Below are 17,825 nucleotides of genomic sequence, written 5' to 3'. Positions count from 1 at the left end.
ACGGCCAAGAAGGACGTGGGGAACGACGACGGGCGAAATGCGAGGGCGACGACGGATCGTCGAGGGGGACGATGGCGGAGCCAAAGACGACCACAATGTAGACGCTGTGCCCAGCAAGCCATTCCCCCAAACACCTCCCAGGGATGTGTCGCTGGGCATCATGTCCACATGTTGGTGTCAGAGGGCACCGGGGCCACCGCCGGCGAAGAAGAGGAAGCGGCACCCCGCGCCACCTGCTCAACCGCCTCACATACCCTCCCCGACTAGGGATACAGGGACGGGCATGGCAACGACCGACACGGACAACAGTGGCGTTTTCCCACCACTGAAAGCGTCTCCATCGGATGAAGTGAGATCATTCCACTGCCTGGTCGCCCGCACATCGGAGCTCTTCCAGCTGACACCAGAAGAGACCAAAAAGGAAGGGTTCATGTACCAGCACCGAGAGGCAAAAAGGAAGACCATTCTAGCAGTGCCTCTCCTGGAAGACATTTGGGATGAGGTCCTGGTGCTGATGAAAGATCCAGCCTCAGCCCTGGCGAAAAGGGACCGGCTGGAGAATAAGTACCGGATGCCGGAGTCTGCACCCAAGTGCCTGCGATTGAAGCCTTCCCCAGACTCGGTCATCTCGGCGGCTGCACGGAAGAAGTCCTCCAACCCATCGTCTTCAGCCTCCGTTCCCCCGGACAGCGAGGGGAAGATGTTGGATGCCGTGGGCAGAACAGTGATTAACTCAGCAGAAACAGCAGTCAGGGCAACAAATGCTCTTGCGATCGTGGTGAGATACGACAGGGAGCTGTGGTACAAGATGGCCCCGTTCTCCAGCATGGGGTCTGGCATGGATTCACATGCTCATGAATATTCCCCGTCGTCAGGCTGGGAATCCTCGGTAAAGAAAAAACCAGTATCAGTTTCGTTTCTGATCTGTCTTTCGTAGTAATAACCAATCACTGGTCTCTGCGTCATACTGACCACAGCCAATGACTGCCCTCTACCTAAGCACCGCCTCTGGCAGCCATCTTCAGATTTTTACCGCACGTTCATGTGTTGGGATCCTCGTGCTATTGCTCTCGAGCGTTAGTGCTATTTTTTCGCGCTTTTTCACATAAACTTCGATTCTTTCGGTCAAAAGAGCCTCAAGCTCCACCGATCCTACATCCTATCAACGGGGACCCGTGTCGGATTCATCTGTGCCCCTCAAGGGTGAAGATTTCGTCGAGCTACACTTCGGAGGACTCCAGAAGCTTCTCAGGCCCGGTCTCGGAGATGGCCCAGGAGAAGGGAAGCTCGACGCCCGGAAAGCTGTTCAGGGCCTGCCCTGGATGCCAGCTGCAGAACGTCTTCAAGGAGGACGAACACTCTTTCTGCCTTTACTGCCTTCATGGGGACAAGACGCACGTGGAGAAGGACTGTGCGTTTTGCGGCAACATGTCGGAACGGACCATGAAGGACCGCCATCAACGTCTCGCCAGCTGGCTGGAGGGTAAGAGCCCGTCTGGCGAGAAGAAGAAGAAATCTGAGCGGTCTTCTAAGACCTTTGAGGGCGCCCCGGCGACGGGGGCCCAACATAAGGCCAAGCACCGCGAGTCCGCTGGCACCGGGAGCGCCGAACGGTCGGGCTCTACGGGCGCCAGGCAGGGCGCACCCTCCCCGGCACCATCAACCACGAGCCAACGCTCTGGGTCGGGTAAGAGGAAGGCCGAGCACCCGGCGAAGCTCCTGGAGAGACCCCGGTCGAGCTCTAAGGCAGAGGAGGAGCGTGGCAGTGCCCCCTCCCTCAAGGATAAGGCGGTGAGCGCACCTAAGGTGGTGAAGGCCTTGATCCATTCGACCAAGCCCTCTATCGAAACGGTCGCGGCGGCCCTGGCCCAGCCTGTGGAGGCTGCACCAGTGGTGGCGGCCTCGGGGCCCAGAATCTCCCTGCCTCCTCGGAGGGAGTCTTCTTTCGTGCCCATCGATAGGACCCCCGTGAAACCCTCCGTGGGGAAGAAGGGGGGGCAGGGCGTCGTCGTAGATTCGGCCTCAACCTCAGAAGAGGAACTGATCGAGGTCTTAAGCCACGGCCTAGGCGTGGAACAAGACCAGCCCGTCGGAATGGGCCCCGACGCAGGTGACGACGACGACATCGTCGAGGATACCGACGGGGCCCCTGCTCGCCCGTCGGATTCCCCTCTGCCAGCGCCGCAAGACAACTCAGCGGCCATTTTGTTGGCTATACAGTCCTTATGCTCCGAGATAAGGACGAGACTACCGTTACCGACGGAGGAACCTCTCCCGTCGGGGGATCCAGAACCGGGACCTTCTGGGGTTCCCCCTACCAAGAAAAGAAGGATCCATCCACCGCCTCCTTTTCAACCGTCGCGCCCCGTCCAGCCCTCCTCCCCGTCCACCCGAGGGGATGATATGGGGACTGACACGGCAGCGACGGGTACGGACGACGAGGCATACGACGAGGATTTTCCGTCGTCGCCTCCCACCAGGGCTTCTCCGCCCGACGAGATTGGATCGTTCCACTCAATGATCGCCAGGGCATCCGAGCTTTTTCAACTCTGCCCTGAGGAGAAGAAAAAGGAAGGCTTCCTTTACCAACGGCGCGAGACCAAGAGGAAGACGGTCCTCGCAGTGCCTCTGTTGGACGACATTTGGGATGAGGGCCTTTCCCTCCTCAAGAACCCTTCCACGACGCCAGCGAAAAGAGACCGGTACGAGAAAAAGTACCGGGTCCCGGACTCGGCCCCCCTATGCCTCCGGGCGCAGCCTACCCCGGACTCCGTCGTCTCCGCGGCAGCCAGGAAGAAAGCGGGGGGGGGTGCGGCCTCCACGTCGACTTCCCCGCCGGACGGCGAGGGAAAGAAATTGGATGCCATGGGACGCAGAGTCATCTCGTCGGCGGCGACGACGATTAAAGCGGCCAACGCCTTGGCTATCGTGGCCCGCTACGACAGGGAACTCTGGTACAAGATAGCTCCCCTGCTGGATTTTCTGCCGGACGACAAGAGGGCGGAGGCCCTTGAGATCCTGCAGGAAGGTGAGGTGGCCTCGGACCACGCCATCACCGTGGCGACGGACATCGCCGACGCTGGGTTCCGCCAGATGGGCAACGGCGTTTGCCTTCGACGTCGCGGATGGCTCAAGGCTACGGACTTTCGGCAGGACGTCCAGACCAGGGTCCTGGACATGCCCTTCGACGGGAACAACCTGTTTGGGAAGACAGTGGACGATTCCCTTCAGGCCATCAAGGCGGATACTGAGACGGCCCGGGCCCTTGGAGTACTGCAGCAACGGCGGACGCCCTTTCGGAGCGGCGGAGGCAAGGGCGCCTCCAAAGGTTCCGGCGGCGGTTTCGCTTCCTACCGTCAAGCGGCCCGCTCGTCGTCGCAAGAGGCCTACAGAGGACGAGGCAAGTCTGGCGGCCCCCGCCGTCGTCGCCAAGGAGGCCAAGGCGGCAAGGCCGCGTCCAAGCAGGATTGAACCGGCCGTGGGGTCGGGCCCCCACCGAAGCACCCCGGTGGGAGGCCGGCTGGCGGGCTTCGTCAGCGTGTGGGAGTCCATCTCCACCGACCGTTGGGTGCTGGACGCCCTGGCCCGGGGCCACGCGCTCGAGTTTCAAAGAAGGTGCCCGCGCGTCCCCCCCGTGGCCAGGAAAGAACTTCACGTCCCTCAACTTCTCCTGGAGGTAAAGGCGATGCTCAGAAAGGGCGCCATCGAACTCGTCCCAAAGAGGCTTCGGGGCTCCGGAGTCTACTCGCGTTACTTCCTCGTGAAGAAGAAGACGGGAGGATGGCGCCCCATCCTGGACCTGCGACGCCTGAACAAGTTCATCAAGGCGCAGAAGTTCCGGATGGTCACCCTCCAGCACGTCCTGGGTCAGCTGGAGGAAGGAGACTTCCTATCGTCGTTGGATTTGGAGGATGCCTACTTCCACATTCCCATCCTAAAGGGGCACCGAAAATTCCTCAGATTCGTGGTCCAAGGGCGTCATTACCAGTTCAAAGCCCTTCCCTTCGGACTGCGGTCGGCACCCAGGGTTTTCACCAAGTGCCTCGCACCGGTGGCGGCGCAGCTGCGCCGCGAGGGGATTCACGTCTACCCCTACCTGGACGACTGGCTCATCCGCGCCAAGACGAGGGAGCTCGCCGTGGTCCACACGGCAAGGACCGTCCAACTCCTCACGGACCTGGGATTCTCCGTGAACTACGCCAAATCCCACCTGGTGCCCGCGCAAGTCGCACTGTTTCTGGGAGCGAGGCTCGACACAGTGTCCCTTCTGGCCTCCCCGTCGGAGGAGAGGACCAGGACCATCTTGGGCAAGGTGCAACGGATGTTGGTGGCCGACGCGGCCAAGGTGAGGTCCATCAAGTCCCTCCTCGGGATGATGTCTTCCTGCATCTACCTCATTCCCATGTGCAGGCTCCGGATGCGCCCGTTGCAAGAGTTCCTGGATGCGCGCTGGATCCAGACGACGGGCAGCTTCGAGGAAAGGATCAAGCTCGACGAGAGTTTCCGACGAGCGATACGGTGGTGGGGCACCCGCGCGCATCTGACGGCGGGCATGGTCTTCCAGACCCCAGCCCACCAGGTGACTGTGACCACGGATGCCTCCCTAGAAGGGTGGGGAGCGCACACCGAAAATCTGCACGCAAGGGGACTCTGGCTCCCGACGGAGAAGTCCCTGCATATCAACGTCCTGGAGCTCCGTGCAGTGTTTTGGGCCCTCAGGTCCTTCCTTCCGTCCCTCAAGGGCAAGGTGGTGAGGATCTTCACCGACAACACCACCACCATGTTTTACATCAGGAAACAGGGCGGAACCAGGTCCCCAGCGCTGTCCAAGGAGGCGCAGGACCTGTGGCATTGGGCCGTCGCCCAAGGGATTCTTCTGGTGCCGTTTCATCTGGCAGGGATAAAAAACACCATCGCCGACTCACTCAGCAGGGAGCTGCGCTCGTGCCACGAGTGGGAACTACGGCAGGATCTGGTGGATCGCCTCTTCCGACGGTGGGGCACACCCCAGATCGACCTGTTCGCGACGGCGACGAACACCAAGTGCCGGAGGTTCGCCAGCAGGTTTCCCCAGACGAGGAGCATGGGCGATGCTTTCTCGTTCCCCTGGGAGGGCCTGTTCCTCTACGCGTTCCCTCCCTTGCCTCTGCTAATCCGGCTCGTCAACCAGCTCAAGAGGTCACGGTGCAGGATGATCCTCGTCGCACCTGCGTGGCCGAGGCAGATATGGTTCCCGGACCTTCTGGACTTGTCGGCGTCCCCGCCAATCAAGCTGCCGGCGGACGCGGATCTACTCTCCAGGGAAGGAGGCGCCATCCTCCACCACGACCCGAAGTCGCTGAACTTGCAGGCCTGGCTCCTGCAGCGCTAGAGTTTGGAGGATACGACATACCGGCCGATTGCAGAGAGGTTCTTGCAAAGGCCAGGGCGTCCTCGACTCTTAAATGCTACGGACACAAATGGAAGAGGTTCTCTGTCTGGTGCCACGCACAGAAGATTAACCCTCTACGGATTACGGCTCCCCAAGTGCTGCCGTACCTGCTGACGCTGGCCAAAGCTGGTCTGGCACACGCGTCCATCAAGATTCATCTTGCTGCGATCTCCCGATACACCAGAACCACGGGCCGGACGTCCTTGTGGTCTCATCGTCTGGTGAAAGAGTTCATGAAGGGACTGTTCAGATCGTTCCCGCCGGTGAAGGCTCCGGCCCCGGCGTGGGAGCTCAACGTGGTGCTGACCAAACTCATGGGACCTCCGTTCGAGCCTCTGCACTCGGCCCCGTTGAAGTTTCTATCGTGGAAAACAGCTTTTCTCGTGGCCATCACCTCCGCACGACGAGTGGGAGAGATCCAGGCCCTTTCCTGCAAGGCCCCGTACTTGACTTTCCACGACACGAGGGTAGTGCTCAGGACGCACCCCTCCTTCATGCCCAAGGTACCGTCGGACTTTCATCTCAACGAACCCTTGGTGTTACCTGTGTTCTTCCCGTCGCCTTCGTCCCCGGCTGAGAGGACTTTGCACTCGCTGGATGTAGCTAGAGCGCTGAAGTTCTACGTGGACCGCACGAAAGGTTTTCGGAAGACGTCACAACTCTTTGTGAACTTTGGACCTGTCAATCAGGGGAAGGCTCTCTCGAAGGCTTCCATCTCCAGATGGCTCTCCGGCTGTATCATGTACTGTCACCGGTTGGCAAACCGACCGCTGCCTGGCCGTCCGAGAGCCCATTCCACCAGAGCGATCGCAGCTACCACGGCGTTCCTATCTGGTGTGCCCCTGCTGGACATATGCAGGGCTGCTACGTGGAGGTCGACGCACACCTTCACGAAATTCTACTGCGTCGACCGGGATTCCAGGGAGGAGTCCAGGGTCGGCCAAGCAGTGCTGCGCAACCTGTTCGCCTGAGGTGAGCCTGGTGAGGAGGTAAGATGCTTAATGTTGAGTTGATGTGATGCTTAATGTTGAGCCTTTGCCACCTCCCGTGGTTGTGCATGTGTGTACTGCTATGTATTCTTTATTCATGAGCATGTGAATCCATGCCAGACCCCATGCTGGAGAAGGAACAAGTTACTTACCTGTAACTGTTGTTCTCCAGCATGGGTCTGGCATGGATTCACATGCGAACCCTCCCGCCTACCCCTCTGCGGCTCTTCACTTGGTCATACTGCCACTTCACGTGCTTCCAAATCTGAAGATGGCTGCCAGAGGCGGTGCTTAGGTAGAGGGCAGTCATTGGCTGTGGTCAGTATGACGCAGAGACCAGTGATTGGTTATTACTACGAAAGACAGATCAGAAACGAAACTGATACTGGTTTTTTCTTTACCGAGGATTCCCAGCCTGACGACGGGGAATATTTATGAGCATGTGAATCCATGCCAGACCCATGCTGGAGAACAACAGTTACAGGTAAGTAACTTGTTCCTTACTGGAATTCCTCCCCAACGACAAGCGGGTCGAGTCGCTGGAGATCCTCCAGCCGGGCGAGGTGGCATTGGACCATGCCATCACCGGGACCCTGGACATCGCAGACACAGGGTTCCGCCAGGTGGGGAACAGTGTCTATCTCCATCATCGTGGCTGGGTAAAAGCCACCAACTTTCGGCAGGAAGTTCAGATGAGGGTCTTGGACATGCCGTTCAACTGGGACAATCTGTTTGGGAAGGCTGTCGAATCGTTGCAAGCCATCAAGAACGACACAGACGGCCCGGCCCTAGGCACGCTTCAACATCATCGCCCTTTTGTGCCTCAGGACAGAAATCCAGAAGATCGTCCAAGGGTTTCGGCAGCGGATCGTCCTCCTACTGTCAACCCTCCCGTTCCACGACCCAGGAGGCCTACAGGGGTCGTTCCAAGGCGTTTGGAGGTTGTCGCCGTCGCTCCTATGGCGGCACACAGGCCCCGAAGCAGGACTGTCCCGGCCAGGACGTTGGGCCCCCACCCATGCACCCTGGTGGGAGGCCGGCTGTCGGGCTTCGTCAGCGACTGGAAGAAGATTTCCACAAACCGATGGGCGCTGGATGCTCTGGCCCATGGACACACTATAGAATTCCACCTGAAGTGTCCGCGAATACCACCGGTGGCCCGTCAGGACCAGCACATCCCTCAGCTCCTGCAGGAAGTACGGGCCATGCTAAATAAAGGGCTTATAGAGCGGGTTCTAAAGCGACTCCGCGGCGCCGGAGTTTGCTTGAGATACTACTTAGTAAAAAAGACGACCGGGGGCTGGAGATCCATTGTCGACCTGCGGCGACTAAACAAGTTGCTCAAGTCCCAAAAATTCAGGATGGTCACGTTGCAGCACATGCTCGGCCAACTGGAGGAAGAAGACTTTGTAACGTCGCTGAATCTAGAGGACGCTTACGAGAAGCATCGGCAGTTCCTGTGCTTCGTCGTACAGGGAATGCACTACCAATTGAAGGCCCTTTCCTTCAGACTGAAGTCAGCGCCCAGGGTGTTTACGAAGTGCCTTGCCCCAGTGGCGGCCCATCTACATCTGCAAGGGATACATGTGTACCCGTACCTCGACGACTGGCTCATCTGGGCCAAGTCAAGGGAAATCTCTGTCGAGCCCACGGACAGGACCATCCGGCTTCTGACAGATCTGGGATTCGCAATGAACTATCCAAAGTCCTGCTTGATTTAATTTCTGGCCATGTTAAGACAAGGGGCGATAGAGCCGGTTCCGATGCGACTCTGGGGCTCTGGAGTTTACTCAAGATACTTTCTGGTAAGAAAGAAAACCGGGGGCTGGAGGCCCATTCTCGACCTACGACGACTCAACAAGTTTATCAAGTACCAGAAATTCAGGATGGTCACGTTGCAGTATGTGCTCGGCCAACTGGGGGAGGGATACTTCATCGTTGGATCTGGAGGAAGAGTACTTCCACGTGCCCATTCACGTGAAACATCGCAAGTTCCTGCGCTTCCTCGTACAAGGGAAGCACTACCAGTTCAAGGCTCTCCCCTTCGGACTGAAGTCGGTGCCCGAGTCGTTACGAAGGGCCTGGCTCCGGTGGCTGCCAATCTACGCCTACAGGGAATTCTTGTGTACCCTTTCCTCGACAACAGGCTCATCGGGGGCCAAGTCGATGGACATTGCCGTCGTTCACACGGAGAGGACAGTCCGGCTGCTGACGTATCTGGGGTTCTCTGTGAACTATGCAAAATCCTGCTGGACTCCAACGCAGTACGCGCTGTTCCTGGGGTCCAGGCTCAACACAGTCTCCTGCCTGGCTGCCCCCTCGGAAGAGAGAATAGTGGGCAGTTTGGGCAAGGTGCAATGGCTGTTGGCACTGAAGGTCGCCATGGTACAGACCATCAAGTCGCTGTTCGGCATGATGTTGAGTATATATACCTGATCAGGCTCTGCAGGTTGCGGATGCGGCCCCTTCAGGAATTCTTGGACGCGCTGTGGGTCCAGGTGTCCGGACGCCTTGCAGACAGGATTTTGCTTGACGAGGATAAGGTGGTGGGGCGTGCGCTCCAACATCGCCGGGGGCATGGATTTCCAGAGTCCCCTGTACCAGGAGACAGTCACCACAGACGCTTTCCTGGAGGGCTGGGCAGCCCACACCGGACATCTCCACGCCAGAGGCCTGTGGCTACTGGAGGAAAAGGATCTCCACATCAATGTCCTGGAACTGGGAGCAGTGTTCTGGGCCCTAAAATCGTTCGTTCGTTCCTTCCGTCCCTCAAAGGCAAGTTGGTGAGGGTCTTCAGACAGTATCACCACAATGTTCTACATCAGGAAGCAGGGGGGCATCAGATCCCCAGCCCTCTCCAGAGAGGCACAGGACTTGTAGCACTAGGCCATCGCCCAGGAGATATGTCTCATTCCTTTTCACCTCGCGGGAGTCAAAAACACCATTGCTGATTCCCTCATCAGGGAGCAGCGCGCTTGCCCCGAATGGGAGCTTTGGCAGGATCAAGTGGAAAACCTCTTCCTCAAATGGGGAAGACCCCAGATCGATCTGTTTGTGACAGTGACGAATTACAAATGCCAGAAATTCGCCAGCAGGTTTCACCAGCCGAGGAGCATGGGGGACGCATTTTCCTTCCCGTGGGAAGGCCCTTCCTGTATGCGTTTCCCCCGTTGCCGCTCCTGCTGCGAGTGATCAATCATCTCAAACGGAGCTGATGCAGGATGATTCTCATCGCCCCGGCGTGGCCGATGCAGATGTAGTACCCGGATCTTCTCAGCATGTCAGTGTCGCCCCCAGTCAAGCTGCCGGTGGTCGCGGATCTGCTCGGGAGAGAAAGAGGTGCAATCCTGCACCACGACCCAGGATAGCTGAACCTGAAGGCTTGACTCCTGCAGTCTTATTATTCGGAGGGTACGAGCTACCGGCGGACTGCAGGGAGGTCCTTGCCAGGGTCAGAGCACCATCGACTCGGGAACCGTTTCGCGACATGGTGCCGGAATCAAAGATCAACCCTCTGACGGTCACGGCCCTGCAGATTCTTCCATACGTGTTGTTTTTGGCCAGGGCTGGTCTGGCGCATGCCTCCATCAAGGTGCATCTGCCGTCTATCTCCCGCTACACCAGGTCTACGGGACGGTCTTCTCTTTGGTCCCGCCGTCTCATCAAAAAGTTCCTCAAAGGACTGTTTCGATCGTTCCCGTCGGTGAAGGTGCCTGCCCCGGAGTGGGACCTCAATCTGGTACTGACAAGGCTCATGGGGACCCCCTTCGAGCCTGTGCATCAGGCCCCTCTCGTTCCTATTGTGGAAAACTGCTTTCCTAGTGGCAGTCACCTCTGCCAGGAGGGTAGGTGAGTTCCAGGCCCTATCCTGCAAGCAGCCGTATCTGACTTTTCACAACACGAGGGTGGTGCTTCGGACACACCCCTCTTTCATGCTGAAGGTTTCATCGGACTTCCACCTCAACAAGCCTTTGGTGTTGCCTGTGTTCTTTCCGAACCCTTCTTTGCTGGCTGAAAGGTCTTTGCATTTGCTGGATGTGGCTCGTGCTGTATATTTCTATGTGGCATGCACACAGAGTTTCTGGAAGACATCTCAACTTTTCATGAACTTTGGTCCTGTGAACCATGGGAATGCCTTGTCCAAAACTTCCATCTCCAGGCGGGTCTCTGGTTGTATCACTCGGTGTCACCGGTTGGCGAACCAACCGCTGCCCGTCCATCCGAGTGCTACCAGAGCGATCGCTGAGACAAAAGTGTTTGTGTCTGGTGTGCCCCTGCTGGACATCTGCAGGGCTGCTACATGGAGGTCCACGCATACCTTCACAAGATTCTACTGCGTCGACAGGGATTCCAGAGAGGAGTCCAGTGTCGGCCAAGCAGTGCTGCGCAACTTGTTTGTTTGAAGGTGAGCCTGGTCCGGAGGTAAGAGTAATTGCTTCTGTTGAGCCTTGCCACCTCCCGTGGTTGTGTATTGATGTACTGCTATGTATTCTTTATTCATGAGCATGTGAATCCATGCCAGACCCTATGCTGGAGAAGGAACAAGTTACTTAACTGTAACTGTTGTTCTCCAGCATAGGTCTGGCATGGATTCTCACATGCAAACCCTCCCTACTGCCCCTCTGCATCTCTTCTTGGTCATACTGCCGCTTTACGTGCTACCAAATCTGAAGATGGCTGCCAGAGGAGAGGCTTAGGGAAAGGGCAGTCGTTGGCTGGGGGCAGTATGAACCAGAGCTCAGTGATTGATTTATAGGAGAAAGACAGTATTGGAAAGTTAAACTGCGTTTTCTTTTACCAAGGATTCCCAGCCTGACGACAGGGAATATTCATGAGCATGTGAATCCATGCCAGACCCATGCTGGAGAACAACAGTTACAGGCAAGTAACTTGTTCCATCTCTCCTATTCTCTCCTTGCCTCTACCTCTCAAGTCCTCCTCTGAGACCTCAATATCCACCTGGATGCTTCTAACCCCTCCTGTAGGCTCTTCCGCAACCCCTCTGCGACTCTCTCCTGTTCCATTCTACCCTCTGGTCCGACACACTCTGCTGGAAACAGCTTGGATGTTCTCATCTCCTCGGACATCCCCCTCTCTAACCCTGTCACTGCTACTCTCTCTTGGACTGACAACTTTCTGCTCTCCCCCCACCTGACACTTCCTGTCCCCAAGGCAAAGCCCACCCCAGCACTGCCACCTTCCTTCTCTGTCATTTAGCCCATGAAGCAGGTGTCAGTGGCCCCCTTTGCCTCATCTTTCTATGCTCCTCCTACTTGTGCGGCTGACTCCCACTCTGACACAGCCCTCTCTAACCCGCATCTTTCTATCTCTTATACCTTGGGCATCCTTGCCCCTGTCATGAGGATCCGTCTGAAGCCTACCTCCAAGTACAACTCTTTGTATGACTACAACCTTGCCGCCCTGAGACGCAAGTGCAGGGTGGCTGAGAGGAAGTGGAGGGTTTTGGGCGCATTCTCTGACAAACTGGCCTGCTGCCTGTTCAAAAAGGCAATACAGATTCTCGGTCTTCTCCAAGAAGAGGGTCCATATCCAAGTCTGCATCTCTGCAGCCTCAAACAGCACAGCCAAACTCTTTTAAATCTGCAAGGAGCTGGTCAATCCTACTGCAGTCTCCACCTCTTCTGTTCCCTCCCAGGCCCTCTGCTTGGCTAAGGCATCTCATTTCTCTACTAAAATCCAGGATATCCTGTCCATACTTTCCTCTCTCTCTCTCCCTTTCTCAGGCCCCCTCTGGTCGCCTCCCCTGCTCCTCTCCTTCTTTCCTGCCTCTCTCCCATAACACCTGATGATGTTTCTAGACAAGTCCAATCTACGAAAGTTTCTTCCAAACAAGTGCTCCCCAGCTCTTCGAGAACTATCAAGGACCTCATTGCTACAATCGCCCCAGCATTAGCCGATTTCTATAATCACTTTCGCCACTGGATCTTCCCCTCTCTCCTCAAGCACTCTCTTGTGCACCCCCTTCTAAAAAAGGCCTTCTGCCCATCCTTCCTCTTAGCAAACTATCACCCAATCTCTATTGCTCCTTTCCTGGACAAACTCCTGGAAAAACTGGCCATCTCCCAGCTAACCCTAAATGAATATGTTGGCTACCTCCAAGACCATCAGTCTGGCTTCAGAGCAGCCAGAGGCACCGAAACTGCTCTCCTGAACACCCATGAAGATCTACTCTCTAACGTTGACTTCATCTGTCCCGCTGTCCTCATCCTCTTTGACCTTTCCTCTGCCTTTGATACAGTCAATCAAGCCATCCTGATTAATCGACTCCGCAAGAATCTGGGCATCATGGATCAGGCTCTGGCATGGCTGACCTGCTTCCTCTTGGAACGACCGTCCCAGGTCCAACTTGGGTTCTTTCTCTCCACTACCTCTCTCTCCACTTGGGGTGTCCCACAGGTCTCTATCCTCTCACCCTGGCTCTTCAATGTCTTCTTGGCCCCTCTGGCCCACTGGATTTCAACCTTCTCTTCTATCTTTCAGTGTTGTGCGGATGAGACACAGCTCTCTTTCAGGCTTCCCTCCACCTTCTCTCCTTCCTCGCTCATTCCTGGCTGTCTATCCGCGATCTAGGAATGGTGCACCTCCAACGAACTCTGCCAGTAAGACAGAGATTCTTCTCATTGGGACCTCTGCTCCTGATTTCCCTCACTCTGCCACCCCACCCCCTTTTTGGGCCATCGCCCTCCACGAAGGCAAAACTCCTTGGGGTCACCTTCAACTTCACTCTCTCCTTCTCTCCTCACATCACAGACCTTGCCAAAAAGGCCCACTTCCAAATGCACCTCATCAGAGGAATTATACCTTTTCTCGTCTTCCCCCAGAAGCTCACTGTCTCCAGAGCTCTGGTTCTCTTCAGACTGCACTACTGCAACAGCCTCTTTCTCAATCTGCCTAACTCTACTCTTTGCCCCCTTCAGCTGATCCAGAATGGGACCGCAAGACTTGCCCTTGGCCTAAAGCACAGGGACGGCATCTCTCCAGCCCTGAAATCTCTGCACTGGCTCCCGGTGGCTGCAAGGATCAGGTTCAAGACCCTTTGCATCGTCCACAAGGCTTTTTGGGGCTCTGGCCCGCACTGTATCCAACTCTCTCTGCCTAAATACCTTCCTTTAGAGCCCGTCACTCAGCTACCTCTAACTCTCTGTGCGTCAGTCGCTTCTCCAAGTAGAGAGTGGAGGGATTGGGGGGGGGGTGGGGTTCATTTCTTTCCTCTGCAGGTGCCTCCCTCTGTAACGGCTTCCCTGCACCTCTCAAACTTGAGCTGGACCACCTGAATTCCGGAAGTTGCTCAAGACCTTCCTTTTCTCCTCTGCCTTCTCTCTCCCTCTGCCTTGCTAATCCTTCCTGTCTGCCTGCCCTGACTGCTTTCTGGGTACCTCAGTCTCACAGGGTATCAGGCCCCTCCATGACCAGATTCCCAGATTCCCTGCACTACCTACCACGCCCTTAGGGGCTGCAACTGTAACTCCTACTGCCTCACTGCCTCCTTCCTTCCACGCACTTCCAGAGCTACGTGGCCCTGGCTGCACTTATTCAGAGACTTTTGTTGTCGCACTTGCACAAGCCGAATGACACAAGGCCTAGTAGGATCGTTTGCCATGTCTACCCTCTGTCTCCCTCCTCCTTGTCTTGTGACGCCTAGAAACACTTGTCTACAGGGGTTGTAGGTCAACTGGTCGAATCTAAATGGTCGACAGGACAAATGGTCGACACCAAAAGTTCGACAGGTGAAATGGTCGAATTTTTTTTTTTTTGTCTTGGGGGGGGGGGGGGTTCGGGGGGGGTCCCCTCCCAACCTCCTTTTTTTTGCTAAAACCCCCTTTTTTCCCTAAACGAAAACCTAAAAAAATATATAGTCTGCTGCTGGGTGAATGTGAAACTAGTAGTTGTCCTTGGTTGGCCCACATACTATTAGAACTAACATGTCTCGACGCCTATCCGAGGTTGCACGCACCAAGCACTTTTGGAAGTGTCCCTGGACTGGCCGGTGGACTGACCACCTCCCTGGTGGGCTACTTCGCTGCAGCCATAGCTGTTCCGCATTAAGCCTCTGACCTTTGTACCATAAGTCACCTTCTCCCAAAATGTCAGCATCCTAGTATCAAAGGAGGCTGAGTTGGAGCTTCATCTGCGGCCGTGCCTGCAGGATTCTGTTTCGCCACCTGCAAGGGGTGACTGGTGCTGGAACTCTTCTTCGTATATCCTGTGAAATGTCCTGAAGGGGTCTGCAGTTCAACAGTCTCCTTTCTTCATTGTTCTGGTATTGCATCTTGAAGTTGGACCCAACTGGCGGTTGTGTCCCCAGCATCCCCCAGACGATCCACAGTATGACCTGGGAAAATCAGAGTCAGGAGGGTAAGTGAACTCCTGTCCCACTCTGTCCTCCATAGTTTCCCCTTGGGAGCACAACCCCTTGTCTCCTAACTCTCTCTATACTTACCTTTGGTTGTCGAACCTCGGTCAAGTATCCTACCCCTGGGCTAGCCTTGGGACTGGGATTGAGACGAGTGCTCGCCTGTCTTCGGACAAACACTTGGAACTAGTTTTAAATCACCACCACAAGCCCATTTCACCCTTTGTGAGAAAACCACAGCCACTGGCCACAATGTTTGCCCAGCAAAATACATTCAGGTGCCTGGATGTTTAGTGGGACCAGACAGTCCCAGCCCCTTGATCCAGGCTTACACACAAATCGCCTCTTATCCAGAGAAAGCAGCAGCTTTCCCTGGGAAAGGCCTTTCCACCTATGGCATTTTCGACACTAAGAAGGCTAAAGAACAACATGGCCAAATGAAGAGCAAAAACCTGGTGGCACGGTCATGTAAGGGTGCTATCCACCCTTAGCAGCCATTTGTGTCAAATGCATAGGTGCTCGAGTAAAATCATAAAAACACAGTAGGAAAAAATCTGCCACCTCCATCTCATAGGCACATTGTAGAAATTACCAAAAAGCCATTACCGAAAAACATCTAAGGATACAAAGTTTCCTAACGACACTAACCTTTAATGTGATGTGTGCGATTGTAACAATAAAAGAAATTCACAAACAGAGATTAGAGGCTCATTATAAGTCCCCCGGTACCGTCTCTACCGCCCGATATCCCGGTCTTATGGGATATTAGGCCTGGCGGAGACGCCAGCAAATCCCCATTCCCATGGAGTCCCATAGGACATACCCAGAGACTGTTCATGTCATCACCTGTTTAATTTAGAGAACAATTCTCTTTGTTGCACTATTGGTAGTTCAGTGTTTATCTTTTATGAAAATGCAGCCCTAAAGTTAATTGTTGCATTGTGTATAACATTCTCGCCCTCTTCCCTCTTAGCAAATGGAGCGGGTTTTTCCATGGTTCGGTGTCAAGAAATCCAGATTTTGGGAACCAAATAAAGCAGCAAACAAGTAAGTAGCTTTGTTCAGAGAAACGTGATGTAGAAACAATGTATAGCTGTGACATTTACAAAGCCAGACACAAACATAGTATAATTCCACAAAGTATACTACCACAGTATTGTTTTTTTATTTTTGAAACTGGGGTAAATCGACGACATATTTTTATTTAGACTTCTTTGATAGCACACATGAATCCTCCTTGAGGCTGCTTGAAAGCTATGAAGGAAGAGGACAAATGGAGAGAAGGTACGCAAGGATGAGGATTTAGAGAAATTGGGTTGATGGTAAAAAAGAGCCAGGTTGTAGGGGGTGGTAGACTTCTAGGAGGACTCTGAGAGAAGTGTCCTCTCAGATAGGTTCCATGAAAGTGGTCTGTCCACTTTCTCTCACTCCGACATATGTAACTGTTGAGCTGAAACTGAAGTGAAAATTAGAAAGAGGTACAAATGCCGGAAGGAGGCAGCATCTGCCAAGTGCACAATCCTACATATCCCAAGGAAAATAGGCTTCTTGCATACAAAGACATTAGGTTTAAATGGAAGAGACGCTCTTTTTATGGGTGTTTAATGACCACGCTATGCTTTTTGCCAAGCCTCTTAAAGGGTGTGTGTGTTCCAATACAGGCTGTATGCATTCATCACACCATGGTACCCCAACACGTGTATACTGAAAAACATGCACTTTAAAAAGTAACATATTTGAAATCTATGAGGCAAAAAAATAAGTGATTTAGTCACACATAACACAAGATGGAACTATTGTGTGTATAAAAAAGTTATTATCAGTGAAGACAGTTCTCATCCCAACTGCTAACATGTGAAGGATCCTATACATGTAGTCTAAAGAGTGCAGGAGAAACAAGGGAACTTGGACATAGTGAAATATTGCATTTCGAAGTCATGGTTAGCACCCAAGTTATCACACAATGAATACAGTACTCCTGCCCCTTTTCCACATAGGAACATGGATGGTCCAAATACACACTACCCACAGTAAATATGTAGAGCTAGACAATAGAGAAAAGGAGATTAACATTTAAAACACAAACCTAAATGGCGACGTCATTTTATACTTAACCAAACACAAGGAATTGTTACACTCTTTGTGAAGGCAAAGATATAAATGTAGCAACAAACAGCACATTTTAGCAAGGAAATTCAATGGCTACCATGTACGACAGGGCTTCTCCAATGCATTTACAATCTGGAGAAATGCTCAAGATCAGAATAAATCCTACGGGTATTGAAAGTCACCAGGAGTGGTTACATTAGTAGGGCAGACACTGATGCATTAGTGGCCACAAGTGAAATGAAGTAACAAGGCATTTGTGAATACAAGAATCTAATGTTGGAATTTTGAAATAAACAGAAAATCAGGAGCAACAGTTAATTCTCCAGCATGGGGTCTGGCATGGATTCACATGCTCATGAATATTCCCCATCGTCAGGCTGGGAATCCTCGGCAAAGAAAAAATCAGCATCAGTTTCGTTTCTGATCTGTTTTTCTTAGTAGTAACCAATCACTGATCTCTGGGTCATACTGCCCCCAGCCAATGACTGCCCTCTCCCTAAGCCCCGCCTCTGGCAGCCATCCTCAGATTTTTACCGCACGCTCAAGTGTTGGGAGTCCTCGTGCTTTAGCTCTCGAGTTTTTTGCTGCATTTTCATGCTTTTTCAGGAGATTTCTCATTTTTTCGGTTTAATCGAGCCTCAAGCTTCACCGTTTTCTACTTCCGACAACGGGGACCCATTTCGGAATTCTTCTACGCCCCTCAAGGGTGAATTTTTCGTCGAGTTTACGCTTCTTGGAGGATTTCGGAAGATCTGCGGCCTACCTCAACGGACATGGCCCAGGACAAGGGAAGCTCGACGCCCGGATCCAAGCTGTTCAGGTGCTGCCCTGGATGCGGATTGCAAAACGTTTTCAAGGAGGACGAGCATTCGCGATGTCTCTACTGCCTTCGTGAGGACAAGACGCACGTGGAGAAGGACTG

At 54.1% G+C, this 17,825-nt stretch overlaps 1 protein-coding gene across 5 annotated transcripts in view; it reads left to right on the top strand.

Moving 5' to 3' along the window:
* The window catches only part of KMT2A (lysine methyltransferase 2A), a 2,049,111-nt gene that overhangs the window by 1,183,327 nt on the left and 847,959 nt on the right, over window positions 1-17,825 (top strand). For all 5 annotated transcript variants that reach the window (XM_069614436.1, XM_069614434.1, XM_069614435.1 and 2 more), the window contains exon 18: window positions 15,768-15,841. In XM_069614436.1, the coding sequence (XP_069470537.1) occupies window positions 15,768-15,841 (74 nt within the window). The remainder of the gene's footprint in view (window positions 1-15,767; window positions 15,842-17,825) is intronic.

The sequence above is a fragment of the Ambystoma mexicanum genome, chromosome 9 (genome assembly GCF_040938575.1).
Source record: "Ambystoma mexicanum isolate Mex_15411 chromosome 9, UKY_AmexF1_1, whole genome shotgun sequence".
NCBI classification, from domain to species: domain Eukaryota; kingdom Metazoa; phylum Chordata; class Amphibia; order Caudata; family Ambystomatidae; genus Ambystoma; species Ambystoma mexicanum.
The sequence above is the reverse complement of the archived record's forward strand: the minus strand, read 5'-3'. Positions and strand labels throughout refer to the sequence as shown.